General features: G+C 39.3%; 1 protein-coding gene across 6 annotated transcripts in view; it reads left to right on the forward strand.

Moving 5' to 3' along the window:
• myt1lb (myelin transcription factor 1-like, b) overlaps nt 1-22401 on the forward strand; it is a 95921-nt gene that overhangs the window by 51124 nt on the left and 22396 nt on the right. For 5 of the 6 annotated variants that reach the window (XM_036150829.1, XM_036150831.1, XM_036150830.1 and 2 more), the window contains exons 6-10: nt 3374-3508; nt 7101-7191; nt 10137-10244; nt 11067-11293; nt 12331-12611. In XM_036150829.1, the coding sequence (XP_036006722.1) occupies nt 3374-3508; nt 7101-7191; nt 10137-10244; nt 11067-11293; nt 12331-12611 (842 nt within the window). The remainder of the gene's footprint in view (nt 1-3373; nt 3509-7100; nt 7192-10136; nt 10245-11066; nt 11294-12330; nt 12612-22401) is intronic. The other variant, XM_036150832.1, reaches the window with a different exon arrangement.

The raw sequence follows: 22401 nt of genomic DNA on the forward strand, positions 1-22401 counted from the left end.
ACTGAGTGGCTTATTTCTGTTAACGTGCAAAGTGAGTGAGGCCAGGGTTTAAGACTTTCATCAACTGTCTGTCAGAGCAGTCAATACTTGTCAATACTTCTACAGTTGCATCTCAGTATACTAAAATATCATCAAAAATGGTATTAATTTCAGTACATTCCTTCAAAAAGTGAATTAAATAATCAGTTTGATGCCCTTAGATTATTTAATGGGAGTTAAATGGGAGTTAGTTCTAGATCTTATAAATGTCGGTACTTTGAACTGATGTTTGTCCTTGCTTGACAATCAAAGTATTACAGAGGTGGAAACGATGCCTGTTGGCACATTTTGGTGCATTTTGGTGGAAACCATATCTGATCTGATTTCAAGGAAACATGAGCTGTAGCTTTTAGGGAGAGAAAGACAGTCTCATTTGTCCTGCAGAGGAGAGTTTCTCAAGATGCATTTTTGTTGTTCTGAAACCTTTCATGCAGAAAAGAAAGTAAAATTTCTTACTGAATCTGAACTTGCTGATGTGTGGCTTTGTTTTGTAGTCCACTAACGCAGCATAAATCAAAGACTGGATGCTAGATTTTAAAAAAGAAAAACATGTATCCTTACAATATCATTGTGTTAAGCAACTTGTCAGCAAAGCAATTATTAATCTTTGGTTTAGCCTGTTTGTATCCCAATTCCACACATAAAGAAAAAACAAACAAAAATAAGTTAAAAAAAATAATAATAAAAAAAAAAGATTAATTCAAAGATCAAGGATTTGGTTTTAAATGTGCTCAACATTCAAAAAGCCAAATGTTTGTTAAAAATGACAAAAGTTGAAAATTAAAAATAATTACCCACATCGATCCTATAAGAATGGAGTTCAGAGACCTCCTAATAAAGATATACAGATAGAGATACTTTGGATTGTAATCAGATTTATTCAGTCCAAGCTGAAATCTTGTTTGTTAATTGAAATACTGATTATTCCTTTTTTTTTTTTGTCCTCCCCTGCACCACCGTTGTTCACAGACATATTTGGTAAAGAAAGCATATAAAATTATGCTGAGGTCAAATAAAAACAAAAAAGTTTCTATGCTCTAATTTTACCTTTGAGAAGGTCAAGCAGATAATACTTAATTTGTTATGATCTTACTAGACTTTTCACGTAAACATAACCAAAGCTACAGCTCAGTCTTTATATTCAGTCTAAATTATTACAGGGCTTCAAAGTTCAGACTTTATTTGCTGATGTCAGATAGCTTTTTACTAGGTGACAAGCAAAAGGAAAGTTTCAGACTTAAAAGTTTTTCATGGAAAATTTCCAAAGCAAAAGTAAATCAACGAAATCCCCCACAGTGTTTTATTTTCAAAAGTTATCCAATTAAAAAAGTCTTTACTCTGAAATCACCAACTTGTAATAGGCTAATAATTACAGTATAAATATTCTGTATTGTTATCAAATGCCATTTGTTTGGATAGTTTCCTGTTAATCTATCAATTCCACACAAAAAAAGAATAATCGGCAAATGTTGTATTTTGAATTGTTTATATAGTCAACAGGTCGGCCTGTAAAACCAAACATTAAATATGCGCTCCTTTTTTTTTCTGAAAAAATCCCTCTCACCCACCTTTTTGCGTCAAATATATTCAGATTTAACATTCAAGAGTAATTTGAGTAATTGTCAACATTGTATAACTTTAACCACAAAAACCTACAATCTTTGAAAATAAAACTCATATAACCTTTGAGATTACTTTTATAACGGATTTTATTAAGATTTTCAGTAAAAGCAAAAAAAAAAAAACTCATGCTGTTATGTTTGGACAGCTACTCCATACCCTTGTTTTTCTTCTGTGATTTACATATAAAAACTTAACAGAGGTTGATTTTCTGTTACCATTTCATTTCCAGTGAACACATAAAAAAGATGTTTGCTGGGCTAAAATCAAACAATTATGTAATGTTGAAAATGACAGAAAAAAATTCCATAATTGTTTGTTTTTAGCCTAGCAAACATATTTTTTTAGGTGCTAAAAGGAAATGAAATGTTAACATAAAGTGGACAACCACTCTGGTTCACTTCTTTGAGTGTATTTGTTTGCTTACCATTATACGGGTATCCAGCTGAGTACATATTTCAGGAAAGACACTTACCAGTTTATGGAAAGTCACAATCAAATGGAAAGCAACTGAGATTTTTTCTTTTCTTAAGGCTCTGTGTTGCACATATGTGTTGAGTGAGTTTAAACAACGAAATGGTAATGATTTGAAAAAGTCTACTTATCCTCATCCATGATGCGTGCATCATGCTTAAGCCAAACATTACATGTTTAGAAATGATTTATCTTCAGAAATAAAAGATTATATTCACTGTAATAGTCATGAACAACAAAACTAAACACAAGCGGCACTAGTTGGCTACACCTTTAACATTTTCATCAAAACCTTTAAATCCCTGGTTACGTGCTTCTACTTTTGACTATGTATTTTTATATTTATATCTTTACATTTGTGAAACCTAAATGTGCCAGGAGTGTGACACAAAATCAAGTAATATACTGTATATAACTTCAATGTTAGGCCTGGTTGTAGCTTTCCTTTAGCTGTGGATATACCTTGCTGAATTAGAAAAAAAATACATACATTTTTAAAGAGTATGGTAGCTGGAAAAACACCAATCAGGACTCAAATGTATTTTGAACTGTGAGCTCCATGTCTAGAACTGTCTAAACCAGTCACTGAATTCCAGTCATTTTATTGTCATTTTGGAAAGCAAATAGTTTAAAGCAAGATGAGATATTGCTTCTATGAGATCCTTCAACTGAAGAATTGAATAAATGGATAAAATACAAATGTAAAACAAAGTTCACAAAACACAAAATAAGTGCAATAAAACAAAGTTTGCCCAGATAAGCGGGTATAGACAGTGGATGGATGGATGGTTAAAGCAAAGTGTATAGTCCTGACAGCAGGTTGGCATTTCACCAGCTTGAGGCAGAAAGTTTTGTGGCAGACCAGTGTTTCTGCTTTTAATGTGTTACCATTTCCCTAATGGCTGCAGTTCAAAACGTTTTCGTAGCGGTTGTAAGGCGGTGTGTGAGGGTCGGAGTCCTGATCCTGCAGCAGCTCTGAAACAGAGACCAGACAGAAGTTCTGATGACCTTTCTCTCTGCCCCCTGCAGGCCCTCTTGTCTACCAGATTACAGACGCTAAGATGCAGTTGACACAATGAAAAAAAAAAAAAAAACGCAAACATTTAAGACATTCATATATTTGATCAAACATTTTTGATTTGGACAGAGACTTTACCGTCTTGTAAATCGCTCACCGAGACGGCAGCGCAAACGCGTTCCACCGTTTTTCCATGCCTGTCACGTAGCTTTCTCTCCGCAGACGTTTCCCGCGCCGACAAGAAGGAGAGCCGGTGTCCGACGCCGGGCTGTGACGGCACGGGTCACGTGACGGGCCTGTACCCCCACCACCGCAGCCTGTCGGGCTGTCCGCACAAAGACAGGGTGCCGCCGGAAAGTGAGTACATCAGCCGCGCGCGCACCAGTCAGTCCCGGCCTGTGTCCTCCCTGTTCTTTGATGTCCAGGAATCAGCATGTTTCCCCATGTTTGCTGCCGTGTCTGGTGCTGTGTGGTGTGTGCCTGTTTGATATCGAGGGGTCAGGCGGGTTGCAGCTGCCTCCTCCCTCTGACTCTTTGCACGGGGCCGTGGTTTTTGCTTTGCGGTTGTCTGCCATGGGTGCCGTTGTTGATGAGGTGGGAAACGAGGCCTTGGTAATTGGCAGGACGGTCGAGAGCTGTCAGTTATAGATTCGCCGGCCTGCTTGAAGCGGCTACGTTGACTGACAGCGATGGCGAGAATAAGAAAATCCCACTTCCTCATTGTGAACGGAGTCGTGGTTGGGTGGGATGTTTTCTCACTGCATGTCAGCGCATGTCTGAGAGGGAAGAAAGGTTAAACAGCTTTCTCTTCGTTCATTTCTGGAGCTTCTTTTTTTTTTTTTTTTTTTTTTTTACTATTAATAGAGTCGTAATTTTTCATTTTCTTGCAACTTGAAAATGCTCGCACACCTTGATAACACCGAGCGCTTCAGTCATCCATGGCACAGACCCTGTTCATTTATTTGTATTCCTTGCTCAATTGAATTCTGTTGAATGGGACGGCAGTCTCATATCTGTAAGCCACAGATCAAGAGAGGTGGCAATAAACATTAGCCTTGAATGAAAAATGAGTTTTCCCTTTAGAGCATTCAGGCTGCTGAATCAGTCTCTTTCACTCGCCGCAAACTCATCTCGTGTGTATTTTTCATTAGCGACAGAATGGAAATTCAGTTAGGATGGGCCATGACCCAGACTTCAGTCAAAATTGAAAAAAAAAAAATAGTAAAAAAAAAAAAAAACAGATACTATTAAAGAGCTAAGCCAACAAGGGTAGTGGTTTTTGGCTCCAAACAAATTGCAAAATGACTCAGAGCAGGTGTCTTGAACCGGGAGCTGCTAAACTGAACCTGGGACGGTCTTGAATTGACTGAACTGGAGATGTTTAGAATGAGATGTTCCCCGCTGCTGTCAGTAAAACTTCAAACAAGATAAAAAAAAAAAAAAAACAGCCGGGTTTGTTTCTACTCTACCTCCTCAAAATACCCTTCCAAGTGAATAATTCAAGACTTCTTGGCATTTTCCGCCATCAGTAGGACAGTAAAAGGTAAATAGGAGCATATATCACACATGGGATCGCCTGAAGGGTCGAATCTTTCTTACTCTTTCACATGAACCCATTTGCGGTACTGAATGGACTATGCATTATTAATTCAGTGACTTTATGTAATTGGGAAATCACATAGTGCAGTTTGACTATCCTCATGAAAAATGATGATTAAATTAGATCTCGGAGTATTTTTTTGTCTGCCTTTTGGCTCTTTTTTTCCCTGTAGAAACATTATGAATTTTGTAATGCACGCATCAATCAGCCAGTGATCGAAATCTACATATTTGCTCTTAATTGGTGAAACCCTGAAAAATATTTTCTTTTCCTGTTGATTGAATGCATCAAGACTTGAAAGCTAAGGTCCCGGTGATGTCATTATAGGAATGAGAATAAGAAATTGCTAAAAAATAATACCATCTACAGGTGCATGTGTTTTTATTTTCCTACATTTATTCTAGAGGTTACTGACATAGAGTCATAACGCAAAATGGAAAGAGTAATGGGCACAAATGTAAAACAAAACTTAATGACATTTTCTTATTTATTTTATTTTTTTGTAATGGAAGAAGAGTGTGAAATACTAGCGGAATTTCAAAATAGCAAGTTTTCCTCTTTATTTTTTTCTTCAGCCAGCTGACAAGCAGCGTGCAGCCACAATTGCCCTACTCCATGCAGCTGGCAAAAACTGCAGCGAGTCCGGTACTTTTTTGAATCATGATATTAATCATGATATTAAAAGAGACAGACACAGAATAACAGAAAACAATAGCAGTTTTTAAACCATAACCTTTTAAAACCTTGCTTTACCTTAATACCCTTGGTTGTGACCTGTACTAAAAACTGAAATATTATTTTTGTACAGAGCCTGTATGGTAATTAATATGTAACCTACATATCTGGAAATAAATGAAAAGATTATTCCATTTTAAAAGCATAATTTAAAAATATTTAATTTTACTGGAGTGATTGAAATCAGTTTGCAGAAGAGTGCATCCTCACCAAAATAAGATTTTATATTTTTTGTTCATCACTGCCCACTCAAAAGTCCTTAAACCTGCATTTAATTTAAGCTTAACTTCTATGACGTGCTCCTCCAAAAGCTTAGTAATCGTTTATATCGGACAAGCAGATCACAAGCAGGTGAGCGCAGTAAGTCCATAACTGAAACCAAGGTCAGATTATAACTGGGCCAGAACCCATGATGAGCATCTGAAGTGAATAGGAGTTCAGTAATACACCAGACAATATTTTAGCAATATTTATCAGAACTCTAAAAATATTTTTCTTTCTCCCACAAAGTCAGCAAAGGTTTCAGAAATGATATCAGCTTCGGTTAGATCTTGAACTAGACCAAATAAAGGCCAGACTCATTAAAAATAGCGCTGTGGCATTTTAATAGAGCGGGATCTCCCAGCAGACACCACTAGAACCAGAAAAGAAATAAACTGTCAGTGAGAATCCTTTTCATATTAGAGATGAAACCTTTGGACATTCATCAAATAAAGTCTAAAAATTTCTATGGGGAACCCTGAGAAGCATACTTTGGATTCCTTACCGATTCAGTTTAGACTCGTCGGCAGAACAGAGCTTATATTTTCTACTACTCTGCCTGTCCCCTACCAGAAGGCCAACACAAACTAGGAATATGCATAATGCATTGTCTTGTGCTACGTTGAGAGTGGGCCGCTTTGTCCAATTACCTGCACCGAATAACCAATTAGTATGTAGGGGAAGGAGGATGATGAGGGGTTAAAGTTTAAGGGGGTGATAATGATGAAGCTGATGCCGATGGGTTTGGCCCCACACGCCACCAGATTCTTCCTCCCCCCCCCCCCAGTCCTGCCGAGCTCTGATGGCTCCTCTCGGACATCCATAGATCATTAATCTAATTGGCTGGTTGCCGAGGGGATCTGAGAGCGTTATGGACTGTCTTAATGGTAAACGATATTGAAGACAGTGCTCTCTGCCCTAACAATGCACGGATGATAAGAAAGCACAATTTTAAGAAGCTGCACTCCATCCGCCTGTGTCCAACGTCGGTTTTTAAGGCTCCTGTTTTGCATGACTGTAAGCTGTTTGCATGCCCGACAATTTCCCTCCACTCCTCTGTCTGTTTCGCTGGCTTTGTCCTGTCAAGCCTAAATGACATCTTTTTATTCATGAATATTCCCCATTCCATGAATACTAATTTGAAAGAGCCGGATAAGTGAAAGCAATATGGTGGGAAACCTCGTCTGCCCTTTCAAACTTGTGTTCATTAAAATGAAAAAAGAGGTCATTTGGGTTCATTTATTAATGATGTTTATAATGCCAGGTTCCTCACGCACTAATAGCGCTCATGGGTGATTGTAAAGGGCTCCTAACCTTCCCTGTCTTTCACTCCTGTCTCCTGTCTGTGTGAAGTTGTGGCAATGTATGAGAATGTTCTTAAGTGTCCTACGCCTGGCTGCACGGGACGCGGCCATGTCAATAGCAACAGAAACTCTCACAGAAGGTAAGAGCTCAACCTGAGTGAAGCTCATATTTGTCCCCCACTTTTTTTCATTTTTTTTTTTTTATTGTGGGATTATTTTTGATCATCTCTTTTTGGAGGTATTAATTTTTTTTTCTTCCTACTTTTGGTGTCCTAATTATTTTTTAAATTTGGTTTTAGGTAAACCCGTTCCTTTTTCAATGTTTTGTGCATGTGTGTGTGTGTGTGTGTGCGCGCGTGTGTGTGTGTGAACGTGAGAAATTATCAAAACACTTCAGAAGCTTCGCAGTCACATAATTTAGCCGAGACTGATTTGAATGCAGTAAGTCACACTTCCCACAGCATAAATCATTCATCAGCTCAAGGCAAAAAAAAAAAAAAAAAAAAAAAGAAAAAAAAAAAAAAGGCATCCATCAGGTGCAGGTTCGGAGGTAGGAACTGAAATAGCTTCTTGGCGCTGCTGTCAAACGGGGGTGAGGTGACAGTGAAAAAAAAGAGTGTCACCCGCAGCAGATGCTCAGGGATTCGGGTATAGCGGCAGCCATTAGCACCTTGCTGCCACTCAGCTGGGGTGACAGGAGAGGTGCAGACCTGGGAGGACGAAGAACGGGTGACTCCATGCTGAGCTCGGTGACAAACCGCGGCACCAAACAGCCACGCGCGGTAAACTTTCACTCCTGCACGAAAGAGCTGCTATTAAAACCCTCAACATACTGCTTCGCACGTTTTCCCACAATCTCATCTGCGCACGTGCTCGTCACGGCAGGTGCTCGTGAAGACAGCTGGCTCCGGGCCATTGTCAGAAATAATTCTTCTCACACGATACAGTTGACAGACTGGATGGAGAATAATAGAGGTTAAAGATAGCGAAATGAAGGTTTTCGCGAAATTGGTTAGCAGGACATATATCTTAGATTAACTAAATGCTTCCCCGTGACACAGTGTCTTACAAATGTACTCGTGCCCCTTAAGCTTTTCCACGTTTCGTCATGTAACACCCTCAAACCCGAGTAGCGTTTCAGGATTTTATGTGATAGACCAAAAAAGTGGTGTTTTTATCCAAAAAGATCCTAAATTCAACCTGTTTTGCTTTTATACCACTTAATGAAGATACAGTACAAACAGTATCCTTCAAATCTCACCTAAATACGCAAAAGAACCCATTTTTGTGTAATTTAAGTTCATTCAGTTGTTTAGAGAACGGGCTGCAGCTACAGGGAACCCCTGTTGAGAGGGCCAGTGTTATTTATGCACTCTTCAAACCTGGTCTTAATGGTAGTGCGGCGAAATGGAGCCCAAAGAAAGCTTGGAGAATTCCTGTAACGCTTCTCTTAAGCAGTGACAGGGAAGCAGGTGAGAGATGATTACTGGGAAATCCTAGAACAGAATCTATTAGATGTTGCAAAGACTTAAGGCGGGGCCATGTTCACAAAAATGTTTTCCTTCAAACCTGATTGGGCTTGAGCTATTTTGCAAAGAAGATTGGATGAAAATTGCAGTCTTTACATTAAAGCTGATAAAGACACACTCCTGAAAGACTTGCAGCAGTAATTGCAGTGAAAGGCGGTTCTACAATGTACTGCCTTGAGTGGTTGAACACAAATCCACTGCAAACCTTTGAGATTTTTATTCCGATTAAAGAATATTAAAGGCCATGTATCATCTTTGTTCAGCGTTTCAACTGTGTGCTTCTCTTTGTTGATCTACTACATAAAATCTGAATTTGAGAACAAACTCAAGGGGAATGAATACTTTTTTTTTTCACAATACTCTTGAATGTTTCTAAAAGTTGCCATCAGAGCTGAAGAAAAAAAATAATTATATGAATAAACGAAACACAATTGAAGAATAAAAATAAAATTATGACACATAATAATAGGGACACATCATAAGAATATTATGCTTCACTTGCCTTTCAGGGCCCAAAATGTTTTTGGAGAGGTTTCAATAAAAAGAAACCATTTTATAACTCATGAATCATATAAGGCCATAGGAAAATTAATGTTTTGTTAGACTTAGAAAAATGCGGGGGAAAATTGTAATAAAAAAGATTTATATTTTTTGGTCCTGTACTCTCCTTCTAGTTTTATTTGAGTATTGCCCTGTGACCAGATACAGTGTGTTGATTCACAAAAAAACAGCAACAAATCTTTAGCATGATTGCAAAGTCAAAAATGTTTGGATAAGATTGCATATTTACCATTTTCCCATTTCCTTTGCATATTTCTTTCTACATTGGTATTGTTTAACATTTAGTTGATACTTTTGTCTTTGCTCTGAATGATGAAGTCTTTGATTGATGCCTCATTTATATGCAGTGTTGGTATCCACCTGTCACAAGATACGCTCCTAATAAGAACATCTTTCAGAATGCTATTTGCTTCTTAGTATTACTTTTTATCTTCTTGGCATAAATTTGTTTTAATTCTTAAAATGTTCTTAAAACTTATTTTCTCTAAATGTTGCATTCAAATAGCATTAATTACTATGTTGTGGATACCAATTGCTATTGCACAAAATCCAATTTTGAAGAAAATCTTCAACCTTTTCTATAAATGAGGCATGTACAGTAAATCCCATATGTGTGCGTCTTCTGTTATTTTACTGGTCTTTGAAGGCAACAAGCTGTAGAATGTACATAGAAAATGCAAGATTTGACCATATGGGAATATGTATTCCGAGAATTATTTTAAGATGCTCAACCAGAAACATGCAAGCTGTTTCTAACTGCGCTGTTATCCAAAGTGTTAAAAGTGATGAAAATTAATGAGTTTGCATTTTTTATTTCTGCATATCTCAAGCAGAGACTTCCTGAACTGAGCTGTCGTTCGCTGTTTTCAGCTCGACAGATTGGATGACAAGCACTTCTAACAAGCCGAACGTTTTACACCCTGTTCGCTCAACGGAAAACTTTAAAAAGATGGTGCTGCTCCACAGCGCAATCTCAATTTTCTTTCTAATTACAGTCTATCTGGATGTCCGATTGCTGCAGCTGAGAAGTTGGCAAAAGCCCAAGAGAAGCATCAGAGCTGCAACGGCCCAAAGTCCAACCAAGCCTCTGACAGAGTCCTAAGGTAGTATTCACTCGGCTCTTTCCTCCTTGTGTCCAATTTGAATTTTTCACAAAGCTGTGAAATTTGTTGTGACATGATGCACTGATGTAAACCCAGTGAAACGCTCATACAATGTGGCATTTATTTCTGCCTTTTTTTTTTCTTGTACATCCTGTAATTGAAACTTGCCGTCTCCCCCTTTTTTTTTTGTTTTATGTTTAAGTTCTGCTGTCCCCTGAGAATGCATCCAAGAGACTGCACGTTCATTTCTCTGTTTCTTCAAGGCGAACCGCTTTAGATTTGAACAACACAGACCACAACAACAGACCACATTTATGACTACGGTGGCCTTGCGATTGAATGAGTGTCTTTGATAGACATGAAAATGCTGTGATGAACAATCAGAAGTGATTTAGAATTTTTTATATCATGAATTTTTTATATCAAAGAGAATATCAGGCACAGTTTTCTTCCCAAGCCTAAATTGAGGCTATAAACGGACATCCAATGATAATAACATATAAAAGAGAAATAAAAGAAATAATTTATTCAACTTTACTTGTTTTTTTTTTTTTTTACTGCATTTAGTTAAAAATACTTAAAGCAGTTTCTTTTTCTTAAAGAAGAGCAGAACAGCCCTGCACCTTCAGTCATTTTCCATGTCCCATCATCATCTATACATTAATTTTCCCACCACAGTCTGCTCGTTCCCTTCCTCCCTCCATTCCACACATTTTTTTTTTTTTTTTTTTTTTTTTACCAAAAACCAGGTTACTTCTCCTCCCCCTGGGCAATGTTCAGTGCCTCGGTCCAACTTCCACCCCCTCGTCATTTATTTTCCAGGCCTATGTGCTTTGTCAAACAACTGGACTATCCACAGTATGGTTACAAGAACAATGTCTCCACCAGCACGCCCCGCTCCAACCTGGCCAAGGAACTGGAGAAGTACTCCAAGACCAGCTTCGACTACAGCGCTTTTGATGGCAGCAACAACCACCAAGTGTATGGGAAGCGGGCCATTGCACCCAAAGTTCACGGGCACAGGGACACGTCTCCTAAAGGATATGATGGTACTATTTTAAAGCAGCATAAGACTTTTTAAAGACATTGTCATGACATGTCTGATTTCTTCCACATTACAATTACAATTTTGTTCGCAACAGGCAGTTTACGACATCATTTCCTCATCTCTACTGCTGTGCAGACGGATAATATTTTCCAAAAGTTTGAAACTGAAAAATAACTGAAAGTGAAGCGATTTGGATTAAAAGTTTTAATTTATTTAACTTTATTTTTAATGGTGATTTTTTTTTTATGAGTTTTACTCATATCTATCTGACAGATTTCAGTTTGTACAATTAGATCTGTCCACCACAGGGGCCATTTTTATTTATGATGTCGCACAGCTTCTTTAGCTCTCTTGGCCTGATTCTTTCTTTGATTAATATCATTTCACTTCCATCACTATGCAGATGACACTGAGCTCTATTTATCAAATGTGCCAGATTATATTTAGTTACTGAGACTGTAGACTTCTCTGTGAGACATGAAAATTTGGATTGGATCTGTAAAGATGGATGGATTTAGGATCTAAGTAACATTTCTGTAAGACCCCTTCAAAACATTACACAAAACCCAGCCAACATGTGTTCATGGGCCCCATCTGGATTTTGCTCAGCACTGGATGGGTACTAATTGGGACTGGGGTCACAGTGGGTTTCTTTTAAGTAGCTCACTAGAGTTGATGGCACACAATCCATTATGGCAAGAGAAGGTGGGCACCTGATACAAGTTTTAATATGTATTATGGCCATTATGTAACCCAAGGACAATTCATTCTGGGACTCATTTCAGAACCAATTTCTCCCCTCATACATGGATGTTGGCTGGGAAGACTGCCTGCTTAAAATCAAAATATGATTAATTATTGTAAACCTTTTAATTTCTGAATTCCATCTTATTTAAAGGTTTTGTCCGTGTGTTTTGTGCCTTTCGTTGGAACACTTTGAGTTGTAATTGTATTCAAAGTTTGCTGCATACATTTTTAATCAGTCAAATGTTATAAAATGATGAAAAAAAATAGCTGTTTAATTTTGTTTCCCTGCAGCCAAGCGATATTGCAAGAATTCCAGCTCAGCCAGCAGCACCACCAGCACCTACGCCCCCAGCAGCAGCAACAGCAGCCTGAGCTGTGGAGGGGGCGGAGGGGGCACAGGAGGAGGGGGAGGGGGCAGCAGTGCCAGCAGCACATGCAGCAAGAGCAGCTTCGACTACAGCCATGACATGGAGGCCGCACACATGGCGGCGACCGCTATCCTCAATCTTTCCACGCGCTGCCGGGAGATGCCCCACGGCATGGGTGGAAAACCCCAGGACTTGTGCTCACAGGTAGGGACTGAAGGGAGTTGTGTATGTGGGGGTGTCGGGGGGGGTATCTTTGCTACAAAAATTAGTTGGTGAATTGTTGTAAGATGAAAATTACACTGTTCAAAGAACAGTCACACACACTAATGTTTTGTTGGACCACCCTTAGCTATGATTACGGCCTTCATTCACTGTGGCATTGTTTTGAAAACCTGCAATGTCACAACTTTTATTGCCATCTAGATTTGTTTTTTTTTTTTCAACAATCTTCCAGAGATTACAGGAGATTAGGACTTCTGCGCATGTTATTCTCAGGCACATCCCAAAGATTCTCACCGGGGTTACGGTCTGGACTGTGGTGTGTTTTATGCTCCTTGAAGCAATCTTGCACAATTTGAGTTAGATGAATCCTGGCTTTGTCATCTTGGAATATGCCTCTGATGTCAGGGAGGAAGGAATTCACAAATTTAAAAAAATATTCTGTATGTTCTGGTAGTCAACCGACCTCATTGTCTGGGCACAACATTGCTGAATCTAGACCTGAAGAATTTAAGCAACTCTAGATCATAACACATCTCCCACAGGCGTATACTGTAGGCTCTAGGCATGATGGGTGCATCAGTTCATGCACCTCTCTTCATACCGTGATGCATGTATCACTCTGGAACAGAATAAATCTGGACTCATCAGAACACATGACCTTCTTTTGGTGCTCTAGAGTCCAATTTTTAAGCTAACTAGCAAATTGAAGCGTATTTTTTCTGATTAGACTGGACATTCAGTGGTCTTCTAATGGCTGCCCGGCTGTTTGGTCTCAATCCTTTGAGTTATTTTTCTTGTGTGTGTATAATGCTCTTACTTTCACTATTGAACATTCCTCAGAGTTCTAATGCTGTCTTTTTACGATGTCACCAAACATTTGCGTGATCAGCAATCACGATCGTTCAAGATTTATTTATTTCGTGAAGAAGATAGTTCCCCACAGCCTTTCTAGTTTTTGGATAATGAGGTGGACAGTTCTTAATCCAATTTTAGGAGTCCCAGTAATCTCCTTACATGTTTTCTTTGCTTGGTGCATGGCAATAATTTAACCCTTCTGAAATAGATTGATGTCTTTTCCATGACCACAGGATGTGTCGTTCTCTCACTGCATTATTTTGGTTAAATAACTTGTTGCCAGCTGAAACATAATTATCTATGCAGTAATTATCCAATGCAAGGCTGTTAACCCTGCTTTGTTAAATCCATGTTACTTTGTTTGGGACAGGCAGCATAGGATTCAAATGAGGGTTTGGCTTCTAGGGTAAAATGAAGATTTTTGTGCAATAACTAGGTTTATTTGTTTTACCTGGGCTCTATCAAACCCAGTTTGTAATATAGAATTTTTTTCATTTTGTCATTATTGAAGATGCATTAATCAGAAAGGTGTAACCCATTGCCAGATTTTTTGTGAAGCTTTAACCTGCCGATCCTGATATTAGTCTATCCCACCTTTTCTTTCTGAACTATAAAATTGGAAGACAGCACTGGAAATAGCTTTTTCTAGCCAACCCTGCTTTGAACAATCTCTAATTACTAGGAGCAGAGTTAATGTATCTCAGCTGTGTGAGACAACAGTCATTGTGGTAGTCTTTCAATAATATTGCAATACCAAGACAAAATAAAAATACAGAAAGATCTGGAAAAAAAAAACATAGGCCACCACAGTTAAACTATTCAAAATGTGTTAAACCAAAAATTACATGTTACAGCATTAAACATTATTATGTTTAATACTAACACTACTTGAACACACTACACTACTAAATACAAACACATAACACAAGGATGGAAATAAAAGGAATAACTTAAAATAAGTGTCACTTAATTAAGCATTGAATAATCACCATTAAGACAAACAAATGATGTAAAAGCGTTGAAATTGACCTGGAGTGATGTGATAGTGTTTTAAAGCGAGGCCTGCTACTAGCCGAATGGCTACAATGAGCTAGCTTTAGCTGCTAAGCTACCAGCTCTAAATGGCTACGGCTTATGCCTGGGCTAACCACAGCTACGGTTTAAACACGACAAGCACGTGATGTCACCGAGGGGCGGCTAACTCTACACAAAGGCCATTAGTTGACCCAATGAGGGCTTCAAACAGATTCTGCGTGAAAATCCAAAGCAACAGAAGAGAAGAGAAGAAAGTAAAAGGGGCAATAGGGATTCTAACAATAACGTTCATAATAAACTTGGCGTCGGTGGCTTTTCCGTTCATAATAATAATGATAGAATCCACAATAATAGTCAATCGTTGACTCAGTGGCTTTCACAGTAATCAAATAAAAGAAAACACAGTAAGCAGTTTATCACCTGCATTCAGTCACAGCATGTAAAACTTTCAAAGACAGTTCTACAACTCCTCTAAATAAATTCTGCCCAGACACAGATCGGTTTCTGTATAAGAAATAAAAGAGGGATTTTCCTGGTCCAGTGGAGGGAGGGATACCTTCTCTCAAACCGGCTCTCGCCGGTCTTTGTGAACTGCTCGGCCAAAAACAGAAAAGACAACCTCGTCTGTCAATGGAAAAGGTGGAAGAAACTCCTCCTTCTTCTTTGGTTGCACACTTCCAACCTGATTAAAGTCCTACGATCTCCTCTGTCAATCCAACAACCAAAGGGGTAAAGGTGGTGCTCGGCTTTGTCCAGCAAGGTGTCGATCACTGTTTCCAACACGTGTCCAAACGTGAGGAATCTTCAGCTGAGATGAGGTCTCTTCAATACAACTGATGTCGTCTGAAGAAGACGAGCCCGCTTTGCACCGTGCTTTTATCATCTTGGGGGGTGATCTCACAGGTATCTTGGGGGGTGATCTCCATAGTCTGATCGGACATCCTATGGCACAACACCTCTGTATAGGGGTTGTGGGCACTGGCGCTGTACCATCGAGCACACCCCAGACGTTGATATTTTAAACTAACTTCAAACATTACTTCTGAGATTTCCAAAAGGCTACCAGAATTTTCAAAACCTTTATGTTCCATGACAAATAGAGCTGGAAAACCTGAAAGGATAAAACAAAGCAACTTTGCTGTATGTGTCTCTTGAAACCTTAGTGCCATGGCTGTCTCAAGATATTATAGTAAATGCACATATTTTATCTAATTGACAATGAATGTAGCTGAGTCTTGTTTACCAAGTAAAAGTATCCACATTGTACACATTGTTGCTAGCGTGTCCTGGTAGCACTTACAATGGTGGACTCATTTGTTGGGAAAAGATTAGATTTTTAATATAGATTTATTTCATCATTTCATTTTAAAGTGTAACTCACCCCTGTACCTTAGTCTTGCCCTGCCCAAATCTAATATTGGAAAATTGTTTTTAAAGGAGGCTAGGGAACATGCCGGGGAGGAGGGCTGGGCATGGGCTACTGGAACAAAGTACATAAACGTTAAATAAACTAGCTGAATGCAAAGCTAATAAATCGCTAACCTGAAAACTGATCTACAACTCGCTACAATGGAATGTACGAGACGGGAGAGCTTCTGACATCAGTTTTTCCGGGTGATGTCACAATATCTTTTGAGCCAATACTGGTTTGAAATTCAAATGCATTACACACATTAAACTTAGGAGGGCGTCACACAAACAGTTTTAGACATGAAAGTAGGATTTCAACAAATGCGCGTGTCAAAAATAATGACCAGGACATGTAGATAGCACTATAAGACATCCGTATTTACACAGTTTATTCGGTAAAAAAAAAAAAAAGTTGTTTTGGGTGTGTTACCCTTTAAATTAAACCAAATGTGCCATGTGTAATATGGACATGTTTTTTGATTGAATTTAGTGAAGGAACTTTGAAGCTTAAATACGTATGACTGGCTTCTCCAGCTAAAATTCTCGTTTAAAGCATGACATGTTTTATTAGATTTTATAATTTCCAGATTTGTCTCTGCAGCCTCACATGACTTCTAAGAGTCATACTAAAGATGCAGCGTATCTAGTTCCTCTGTTATGCTGCAGCCTCCTACTGCAGGTGCAGAACAATACACAGCCAGATTATCCCTTTCCTTCCTTCATTATACTAATGCTGGCAGAGAAAACTGACAAAGATAAGGAGATTTGAGCTGCGCATAACCACGCCGGCGCGCACACGACTCCTGACCAAGCCAGAGCTGTGTCTTACACTCAGGGCTCAGCGAGGCACTTTCTTTATTTTCCGTCTGGGAATCAGATAGGAGCGGGGACGACGCGTCGTTTGACACGGCGTGAGTCCGGCGTGTCACTTCTGAGGAGATAAGGTGACAGTGCTCCTGTATTATCTGTGCCCAGATGCTAAGCTGGAAAATGGAGGCCAGAGAGGGAGCACACAGCAGAGGTGTAACGTCGGCTTATGTTGACAGAGCAGACTGCTGGAAAAATCAGAGCAATGGAGTTAAGAATAAAAAGTAAGAGAAAGAAAAGGGGTTCAAGGAGGGAAGATTTTTTAAATGTCAGAGTGAAAGGAGAAGAGGACCGAGTAAAACAACAAGGAGCAGAGGGAAGGGAAAGGGCCAAAAAGCAGCTTATTTCCAAAGAAAATTAGGCCAAAATAAACTCAGAGGGATGAGCTCCTGGAGCAGTCGGGATTTTTTTTTTTTTTGTACAGTAGTTTCACCTTATTTCGTTGTGTGCCCCAAGCTGCCCCCTCCCCCTCTATGCTTTGGGACGAGATGAGCAGGAAGCTCTCAGGACAGACGGAGAGACTTCAGAGGATTCTGTTTTCCTTCCTCCTCTTTCATCTCAACACCTCACGCCGTGGCTCATGCTGTTCTTTTTGCTGAGTATGAATGAAGCCTCGCACGCACACACGTTTTCTCACCTCGTTCATTTTTTTTACACCCAGGCTAACCGCCTGTTTCTCTCTCTCCCTCTCAATCACTTCATTGGATTTGATGCTGAAGGGCTAGAACGCACTGTATTTTGCTCACGGTTGCGGTTTTCCACAGGAACATTGGTCACTGACAACGCATGTGGGGTCTTCTCATTGACCTGCATATGCAAGAAGCTTCCCAATGTGCCTGACTGAAAAACCTCATCAGCAGGCCACGAAGTTCAGCAGATGTTTGTTAACAAAGCATCATTTAATCAGGTCTGTTGAGGCAAAGGAACACCTAATACGTGCAGGGCAGCAGGTCCTGAGAAACACTTCCTCAGAGCAAATCAAAAGTGGGAGCAGGTCACGTGATACTTGCTTGTCCTCTCTAAACCTTTGGGTTACTTTAATCACACAAGTAGTCTGGCATCAGTTGGAACCATAAAACTTTGGACAGGCTACATCTTTGTATATTTATTGACAAATCATAGGAATACTCAACTTCATTGTCAGTCTTACATGTCACATTAGTAAAAGAATCCTGAACTAGACAAATAACCCCTAAATATTATGGTCCTCCTTACACCTGGTAATGATGTACCAAAAAACAACAACTTACTAGCCAGAAAGATAACTTTTTTTTCTTCTTCCATAACATTTCACAAGTTTGGAGCCTGTAGATAGAAGGATATTTGACCATTCCTCTCAGTCTGGAGGCTGACATGACCATGAAAATAGGTTAATTCTGTGTCTGGTGAATCATTTCTGTGTTGGATTGGCCATGTGTCGTGGAAGTTTATCCTGCTGAAAGACTCAACATTGGAGAGTGTTCTGATGTAGACCACCAAAATCTTTTAAAAAATAAATATCAGGACCTGATATTGCAAAGTGCCCATGATGCCATGCTTTACAGCAAGGTTTCCCTTTGGAAATGAAGAACAGTGGACATGGAGTCCCCCCCCCAACACACACAATTTACCCTGTGTTTCGCACTGGAACCACCTGGAGTACGTGCTGTAAGAATCGCCAACATTGAGTGTTCTCTGACCAAAGATTATGTGTTCAGTAAAATACCCAGTAGAGTTTGGCACACTCCGGTTTTTGACCTTTCTGATGGTAGGACAGGAATCCTTGTTTGAGTTCTCTAACAGCACCCCCCTTCTCACATTGCGGGTTCGAAATCAATTTGGGTTGTCCAGCGTTGTTTGCCACAGTTGTAATTACCTCTCTGACAATAGATATCAATAAGTTTAGATCAGTCGCTGTTTTCTAGTAGTTATTTCCTGCCTTATGAATATCAACGCACACCTGCCTCACTTGAATGATATGTTTTCTTAAACTTCTCTTGAACAGTGGCAAAGAAAAATGTAACATATATCTACATATATCTATAACTATATCTAGCTCCAGGGAAGTCATGGATTACAAATAAAAAGTGTTGGATACCCTGGTGAATATCAAATAGAAAAGTATAAGAATAAGTGTGCTTCCGCAGTATAAGGTTGATTTAGTTATTTTTGTTTTTTCTGTTTTAAATGCATTAACAGTATGTGTTGAGGATGCCATTATGTGAAGGCAGTGGTTTGGACGTTAACAGCTCCGGACCACAGAGAGGCCAAAGGACAAAACCAGACAAGACTAGTTATAACAAGAGCAACAACTGTCTTGGTGGCACTGAGCAAACAAAGGCAGCGTGTGAATAATGTATCTAAGATGTTGAGAAAGACAGAACCTCAAAATCTCATCACAGTTTGTGAGGTCAAAAAATTGTGTATTTGTTTTGTATTGATTGCTCCGTGCTTCCAATCAAAAAGAGCAACATAGGACTCGAGTGAGCTGAATGTTCATCAGCCCGTTTAGTAAAAAAATAAATAAAAAGTATTAAAGTTTCATAACATCTGCAAATTCATGCAGTCTGAAGCAAACATAAAAATCCACAAAGCAGCTGAAATGTACCAATCACGGCGTTTGATCATACTGTCTGTCAAACTGCAACATTGATCAGTTATGAATGATTAAATTTAGCTGGATTTGCCTTAGTGGGGAAACCTCATCCAGACTCCCTTTAGACCAGGTTTTACCAGCTGCAGAAAAAGGTCATGGGTTACCACAGGGCAGGAGTAGAAAGAGGCAGCGTCTAATGAGTGGGGGAAAGAGGGTGTCCTCACACATCCTCTTTGGTAATTTGATATGAAAGGGTGGGCCGTGTTAATCTGACAGTGATGCACAGTAAAACAGCTAACAGGAGGGGGCTGATCTGCTGCAGACATCCATAAGAACATGATCGGTAACTGGCTCACCCAGTGCGGATCTCTGCAGCAACATGACCTTTATTCAACAAAATTTTCTTTTCTTTCATTTTCGGCTTGTCCTTTGCTTCCGTCTCTCTAATTTTTTCTGCTTCAGTGTCATTACTTACTAAAGACGTTTTACAGACATGAGCAAAAATTTTTTATATTTTCTTTGTTTTTTGCTTAGCGTCCCCATCTGTTTAACTCACCTTTTAATGCTCTTAAATAGCAGTCAGTAATAAAGATTTTATTTGCCATTTGTATTCTCGTTTTTTTTTTTACAGCTATCCCCAAGTGCTTATCCATGCGGCCGTAGTTGTTGCAGTATTCATGTCCAGTTGCAAATCTATCACCCTGTGTGTTTGAGTCAGGGTGCATCACACAAAGTTTGGCTTCAGACACCAGGAGAATCCACCCTTAGGGACTCTGTCAGCTGGAATCAACATTAAAACGGGCTTTCCTCCTCATAAAACCGGAAAAATGGGAGTGAGGGAAACAAGGAGGAGAGAGGAGATAAGCAGAAGCAGTTAGAGGCAAAGAAGGCACAGTAGCATCCATGAAGGCATGCGCGAACATGCCACCGAAGCGTAAACCTTAAAGGGGTAGGGTTTTTTTTTTAAAAGTGGGATTGTATGAGTTAGTAATGAGCACTCAGTATCTTTTTTTTTTACAGTATACAGGATTTAGGACAATCTCAGCATGGAGAATTTTGAAGACATTATAATAGAGTAGAGTGACGCTAATAGCATTTTAGAACAGAGACAAAAAATAAGAGAATGGCTACTAACTAACCCCCTAATACACGTTTAGCTTTTCTGGGAGTTCAAGCTTCCAAGCATTATTACAGCATGTAACACTACAAAACCATAAAAGAGCAGCCACTAGTTGCTCAACAAATTTTATTTGTGTTACTTCACCTTTGGTAGACCCAGCTCTTTTCCCCTTGGGCAACCCCCACTTGTACTTTAAAGTGTTTTGAATATAAGATGCACAAAACACAAATCTCGTTTAATCTAGAAAAGTCAGAGAAACGTTTACAGACACATCAGCGCTGACGGGCTCTTGATCGGACACGACGCAGGGAAAATGAATGTAGCAAGAGGCCCGACTGATCCTCCCATAAGCGTTATAAAGAAGTCTATAGCTACACGCCCATGCAAGGGCTGTACACTTCCTCACATGTCATCAGTAAAATAATGTATAACCAATGGGCTATCTGATAGCCTTGTGCCATAGCCTTGTGTCCCAGACTATCTAAGTGAGCATGCCGCTCCCAGGATAACTGACGTTCCACTCATACATCCCATTTCTAACATTATTGTTTGCATTTTGGCTGCTGAAATATTCGGCCAACCAATCAGAAGTCCACTGGAATTTTACTCTCCCCCTAAAACCAGCAGTTATTATCCTATCTCGCCAGAAAATAGCAAATTGTATTTGTTTTCACTCCCTTTTACCTTCTGCAATTTTTGTTTAGGTATTAGACTGGTAAAAAAAAAATCCCATGATCTATTAGAGGAAGGACACATCGAGTATAGCCACCATGGAAAGAAATAACTGAAGCTTACAGAGGCTGTTTGGTTGAGAAGATTTAACAGAGGTAATTCTGGATCTGGGTGACATGGCTCACTACCCTGGGTGACATTCATTTTGGGATAGCAAGAAGGCTAAACAAAAAAAAAAACTTATTATTTGTTCAATTTATTGACATAGCGACAGGGCTTTTGAGTGAGGTAGGTCCCCCTACATAACTACATCAGAAACAGCAGTCAGGAGTTTGAGGTACAGTAGCTGATCTGTAGGATCTGACCTCATGGGTCAGCACTCGCTCTATAGATGCATCAGTGAGCCTTGGCTGCTCATGACTATGTCTTTGGTTCCTCACGCTTCCTTCCTTGGACCATTTTTAATGGATACTGACCACTGCAAATGGACAACACCCCCAACAAGAGCTGCGAATTCAGAGATATGTGGCAACTTGGACCTTGTCAGATCCCTAAACTGTTTTATTTTACCTTTCTATAACTCATCAAATCTGGAAACAAAATGTTTAATTGTTGACTGATTTCTTGTACCAAAAAGTGCTGTGAAGAAGAGCCAATCAGTGTTATAAACTTCACTTGATAATGTTACAATGATGTATGTATCTAAATATAATTGTTGCATACCATTTATGTTTAAAAATGATTGTTTTTTTTGCAGAATCGTTCTTGGTTTTAGTACATGGCATTTGAGGGTGTCAAATGTACCATTGTGTGGGGAGAAGGTTGAACAGTGAGGAAGAGTGGTTGGAAGCAGGAGCTTGCCTTGGGAACCGTTAGTGAAAGAACCACAATTCCCTGTCTTGCAGAGTTACAAAACTGCAAGAGTGACAAGGTGCAAAAAAAAAAAAAAATATGCCATATATAATAATTCTTGTAAAAATGTTATTCTAAGTTGTGTCAGGTGAAGGAAAGTCCCTTTTGATCAGACCCTGCTCTGATTCCCCTACTGCTGATTAGATACTGATGGCTCAAAACTACTCCACACAATCCAACATTAAAAAGCTAAAATATTAATTTTCGAGGAGACACCCTAACTAAAGTGTCTATCTATGCGGCGTTTAGGAAGAAAACCTAAGTTTTGGATTAAAAGTTAATGCTTAACTCTTGTAGACGTGGCCCACTTTGTTCCAGAGCACCGT

This window comes from Fundulus heteroclitus, chromosome 19 (assembly GCF_011125445.2).
Source record: "Fundulus heteroclitus isolate FHET01 chromosome 19, MU-UCD_Fhet_4.1, whole genome shotgun sequence".
NCBI classification, from domain to species: Eukaryota; Metazoa; Chordata; class Actinopteri; order Cyprinodontiformes; family Fundulidae; genus Fundulus; species Fundulus heteroclitus.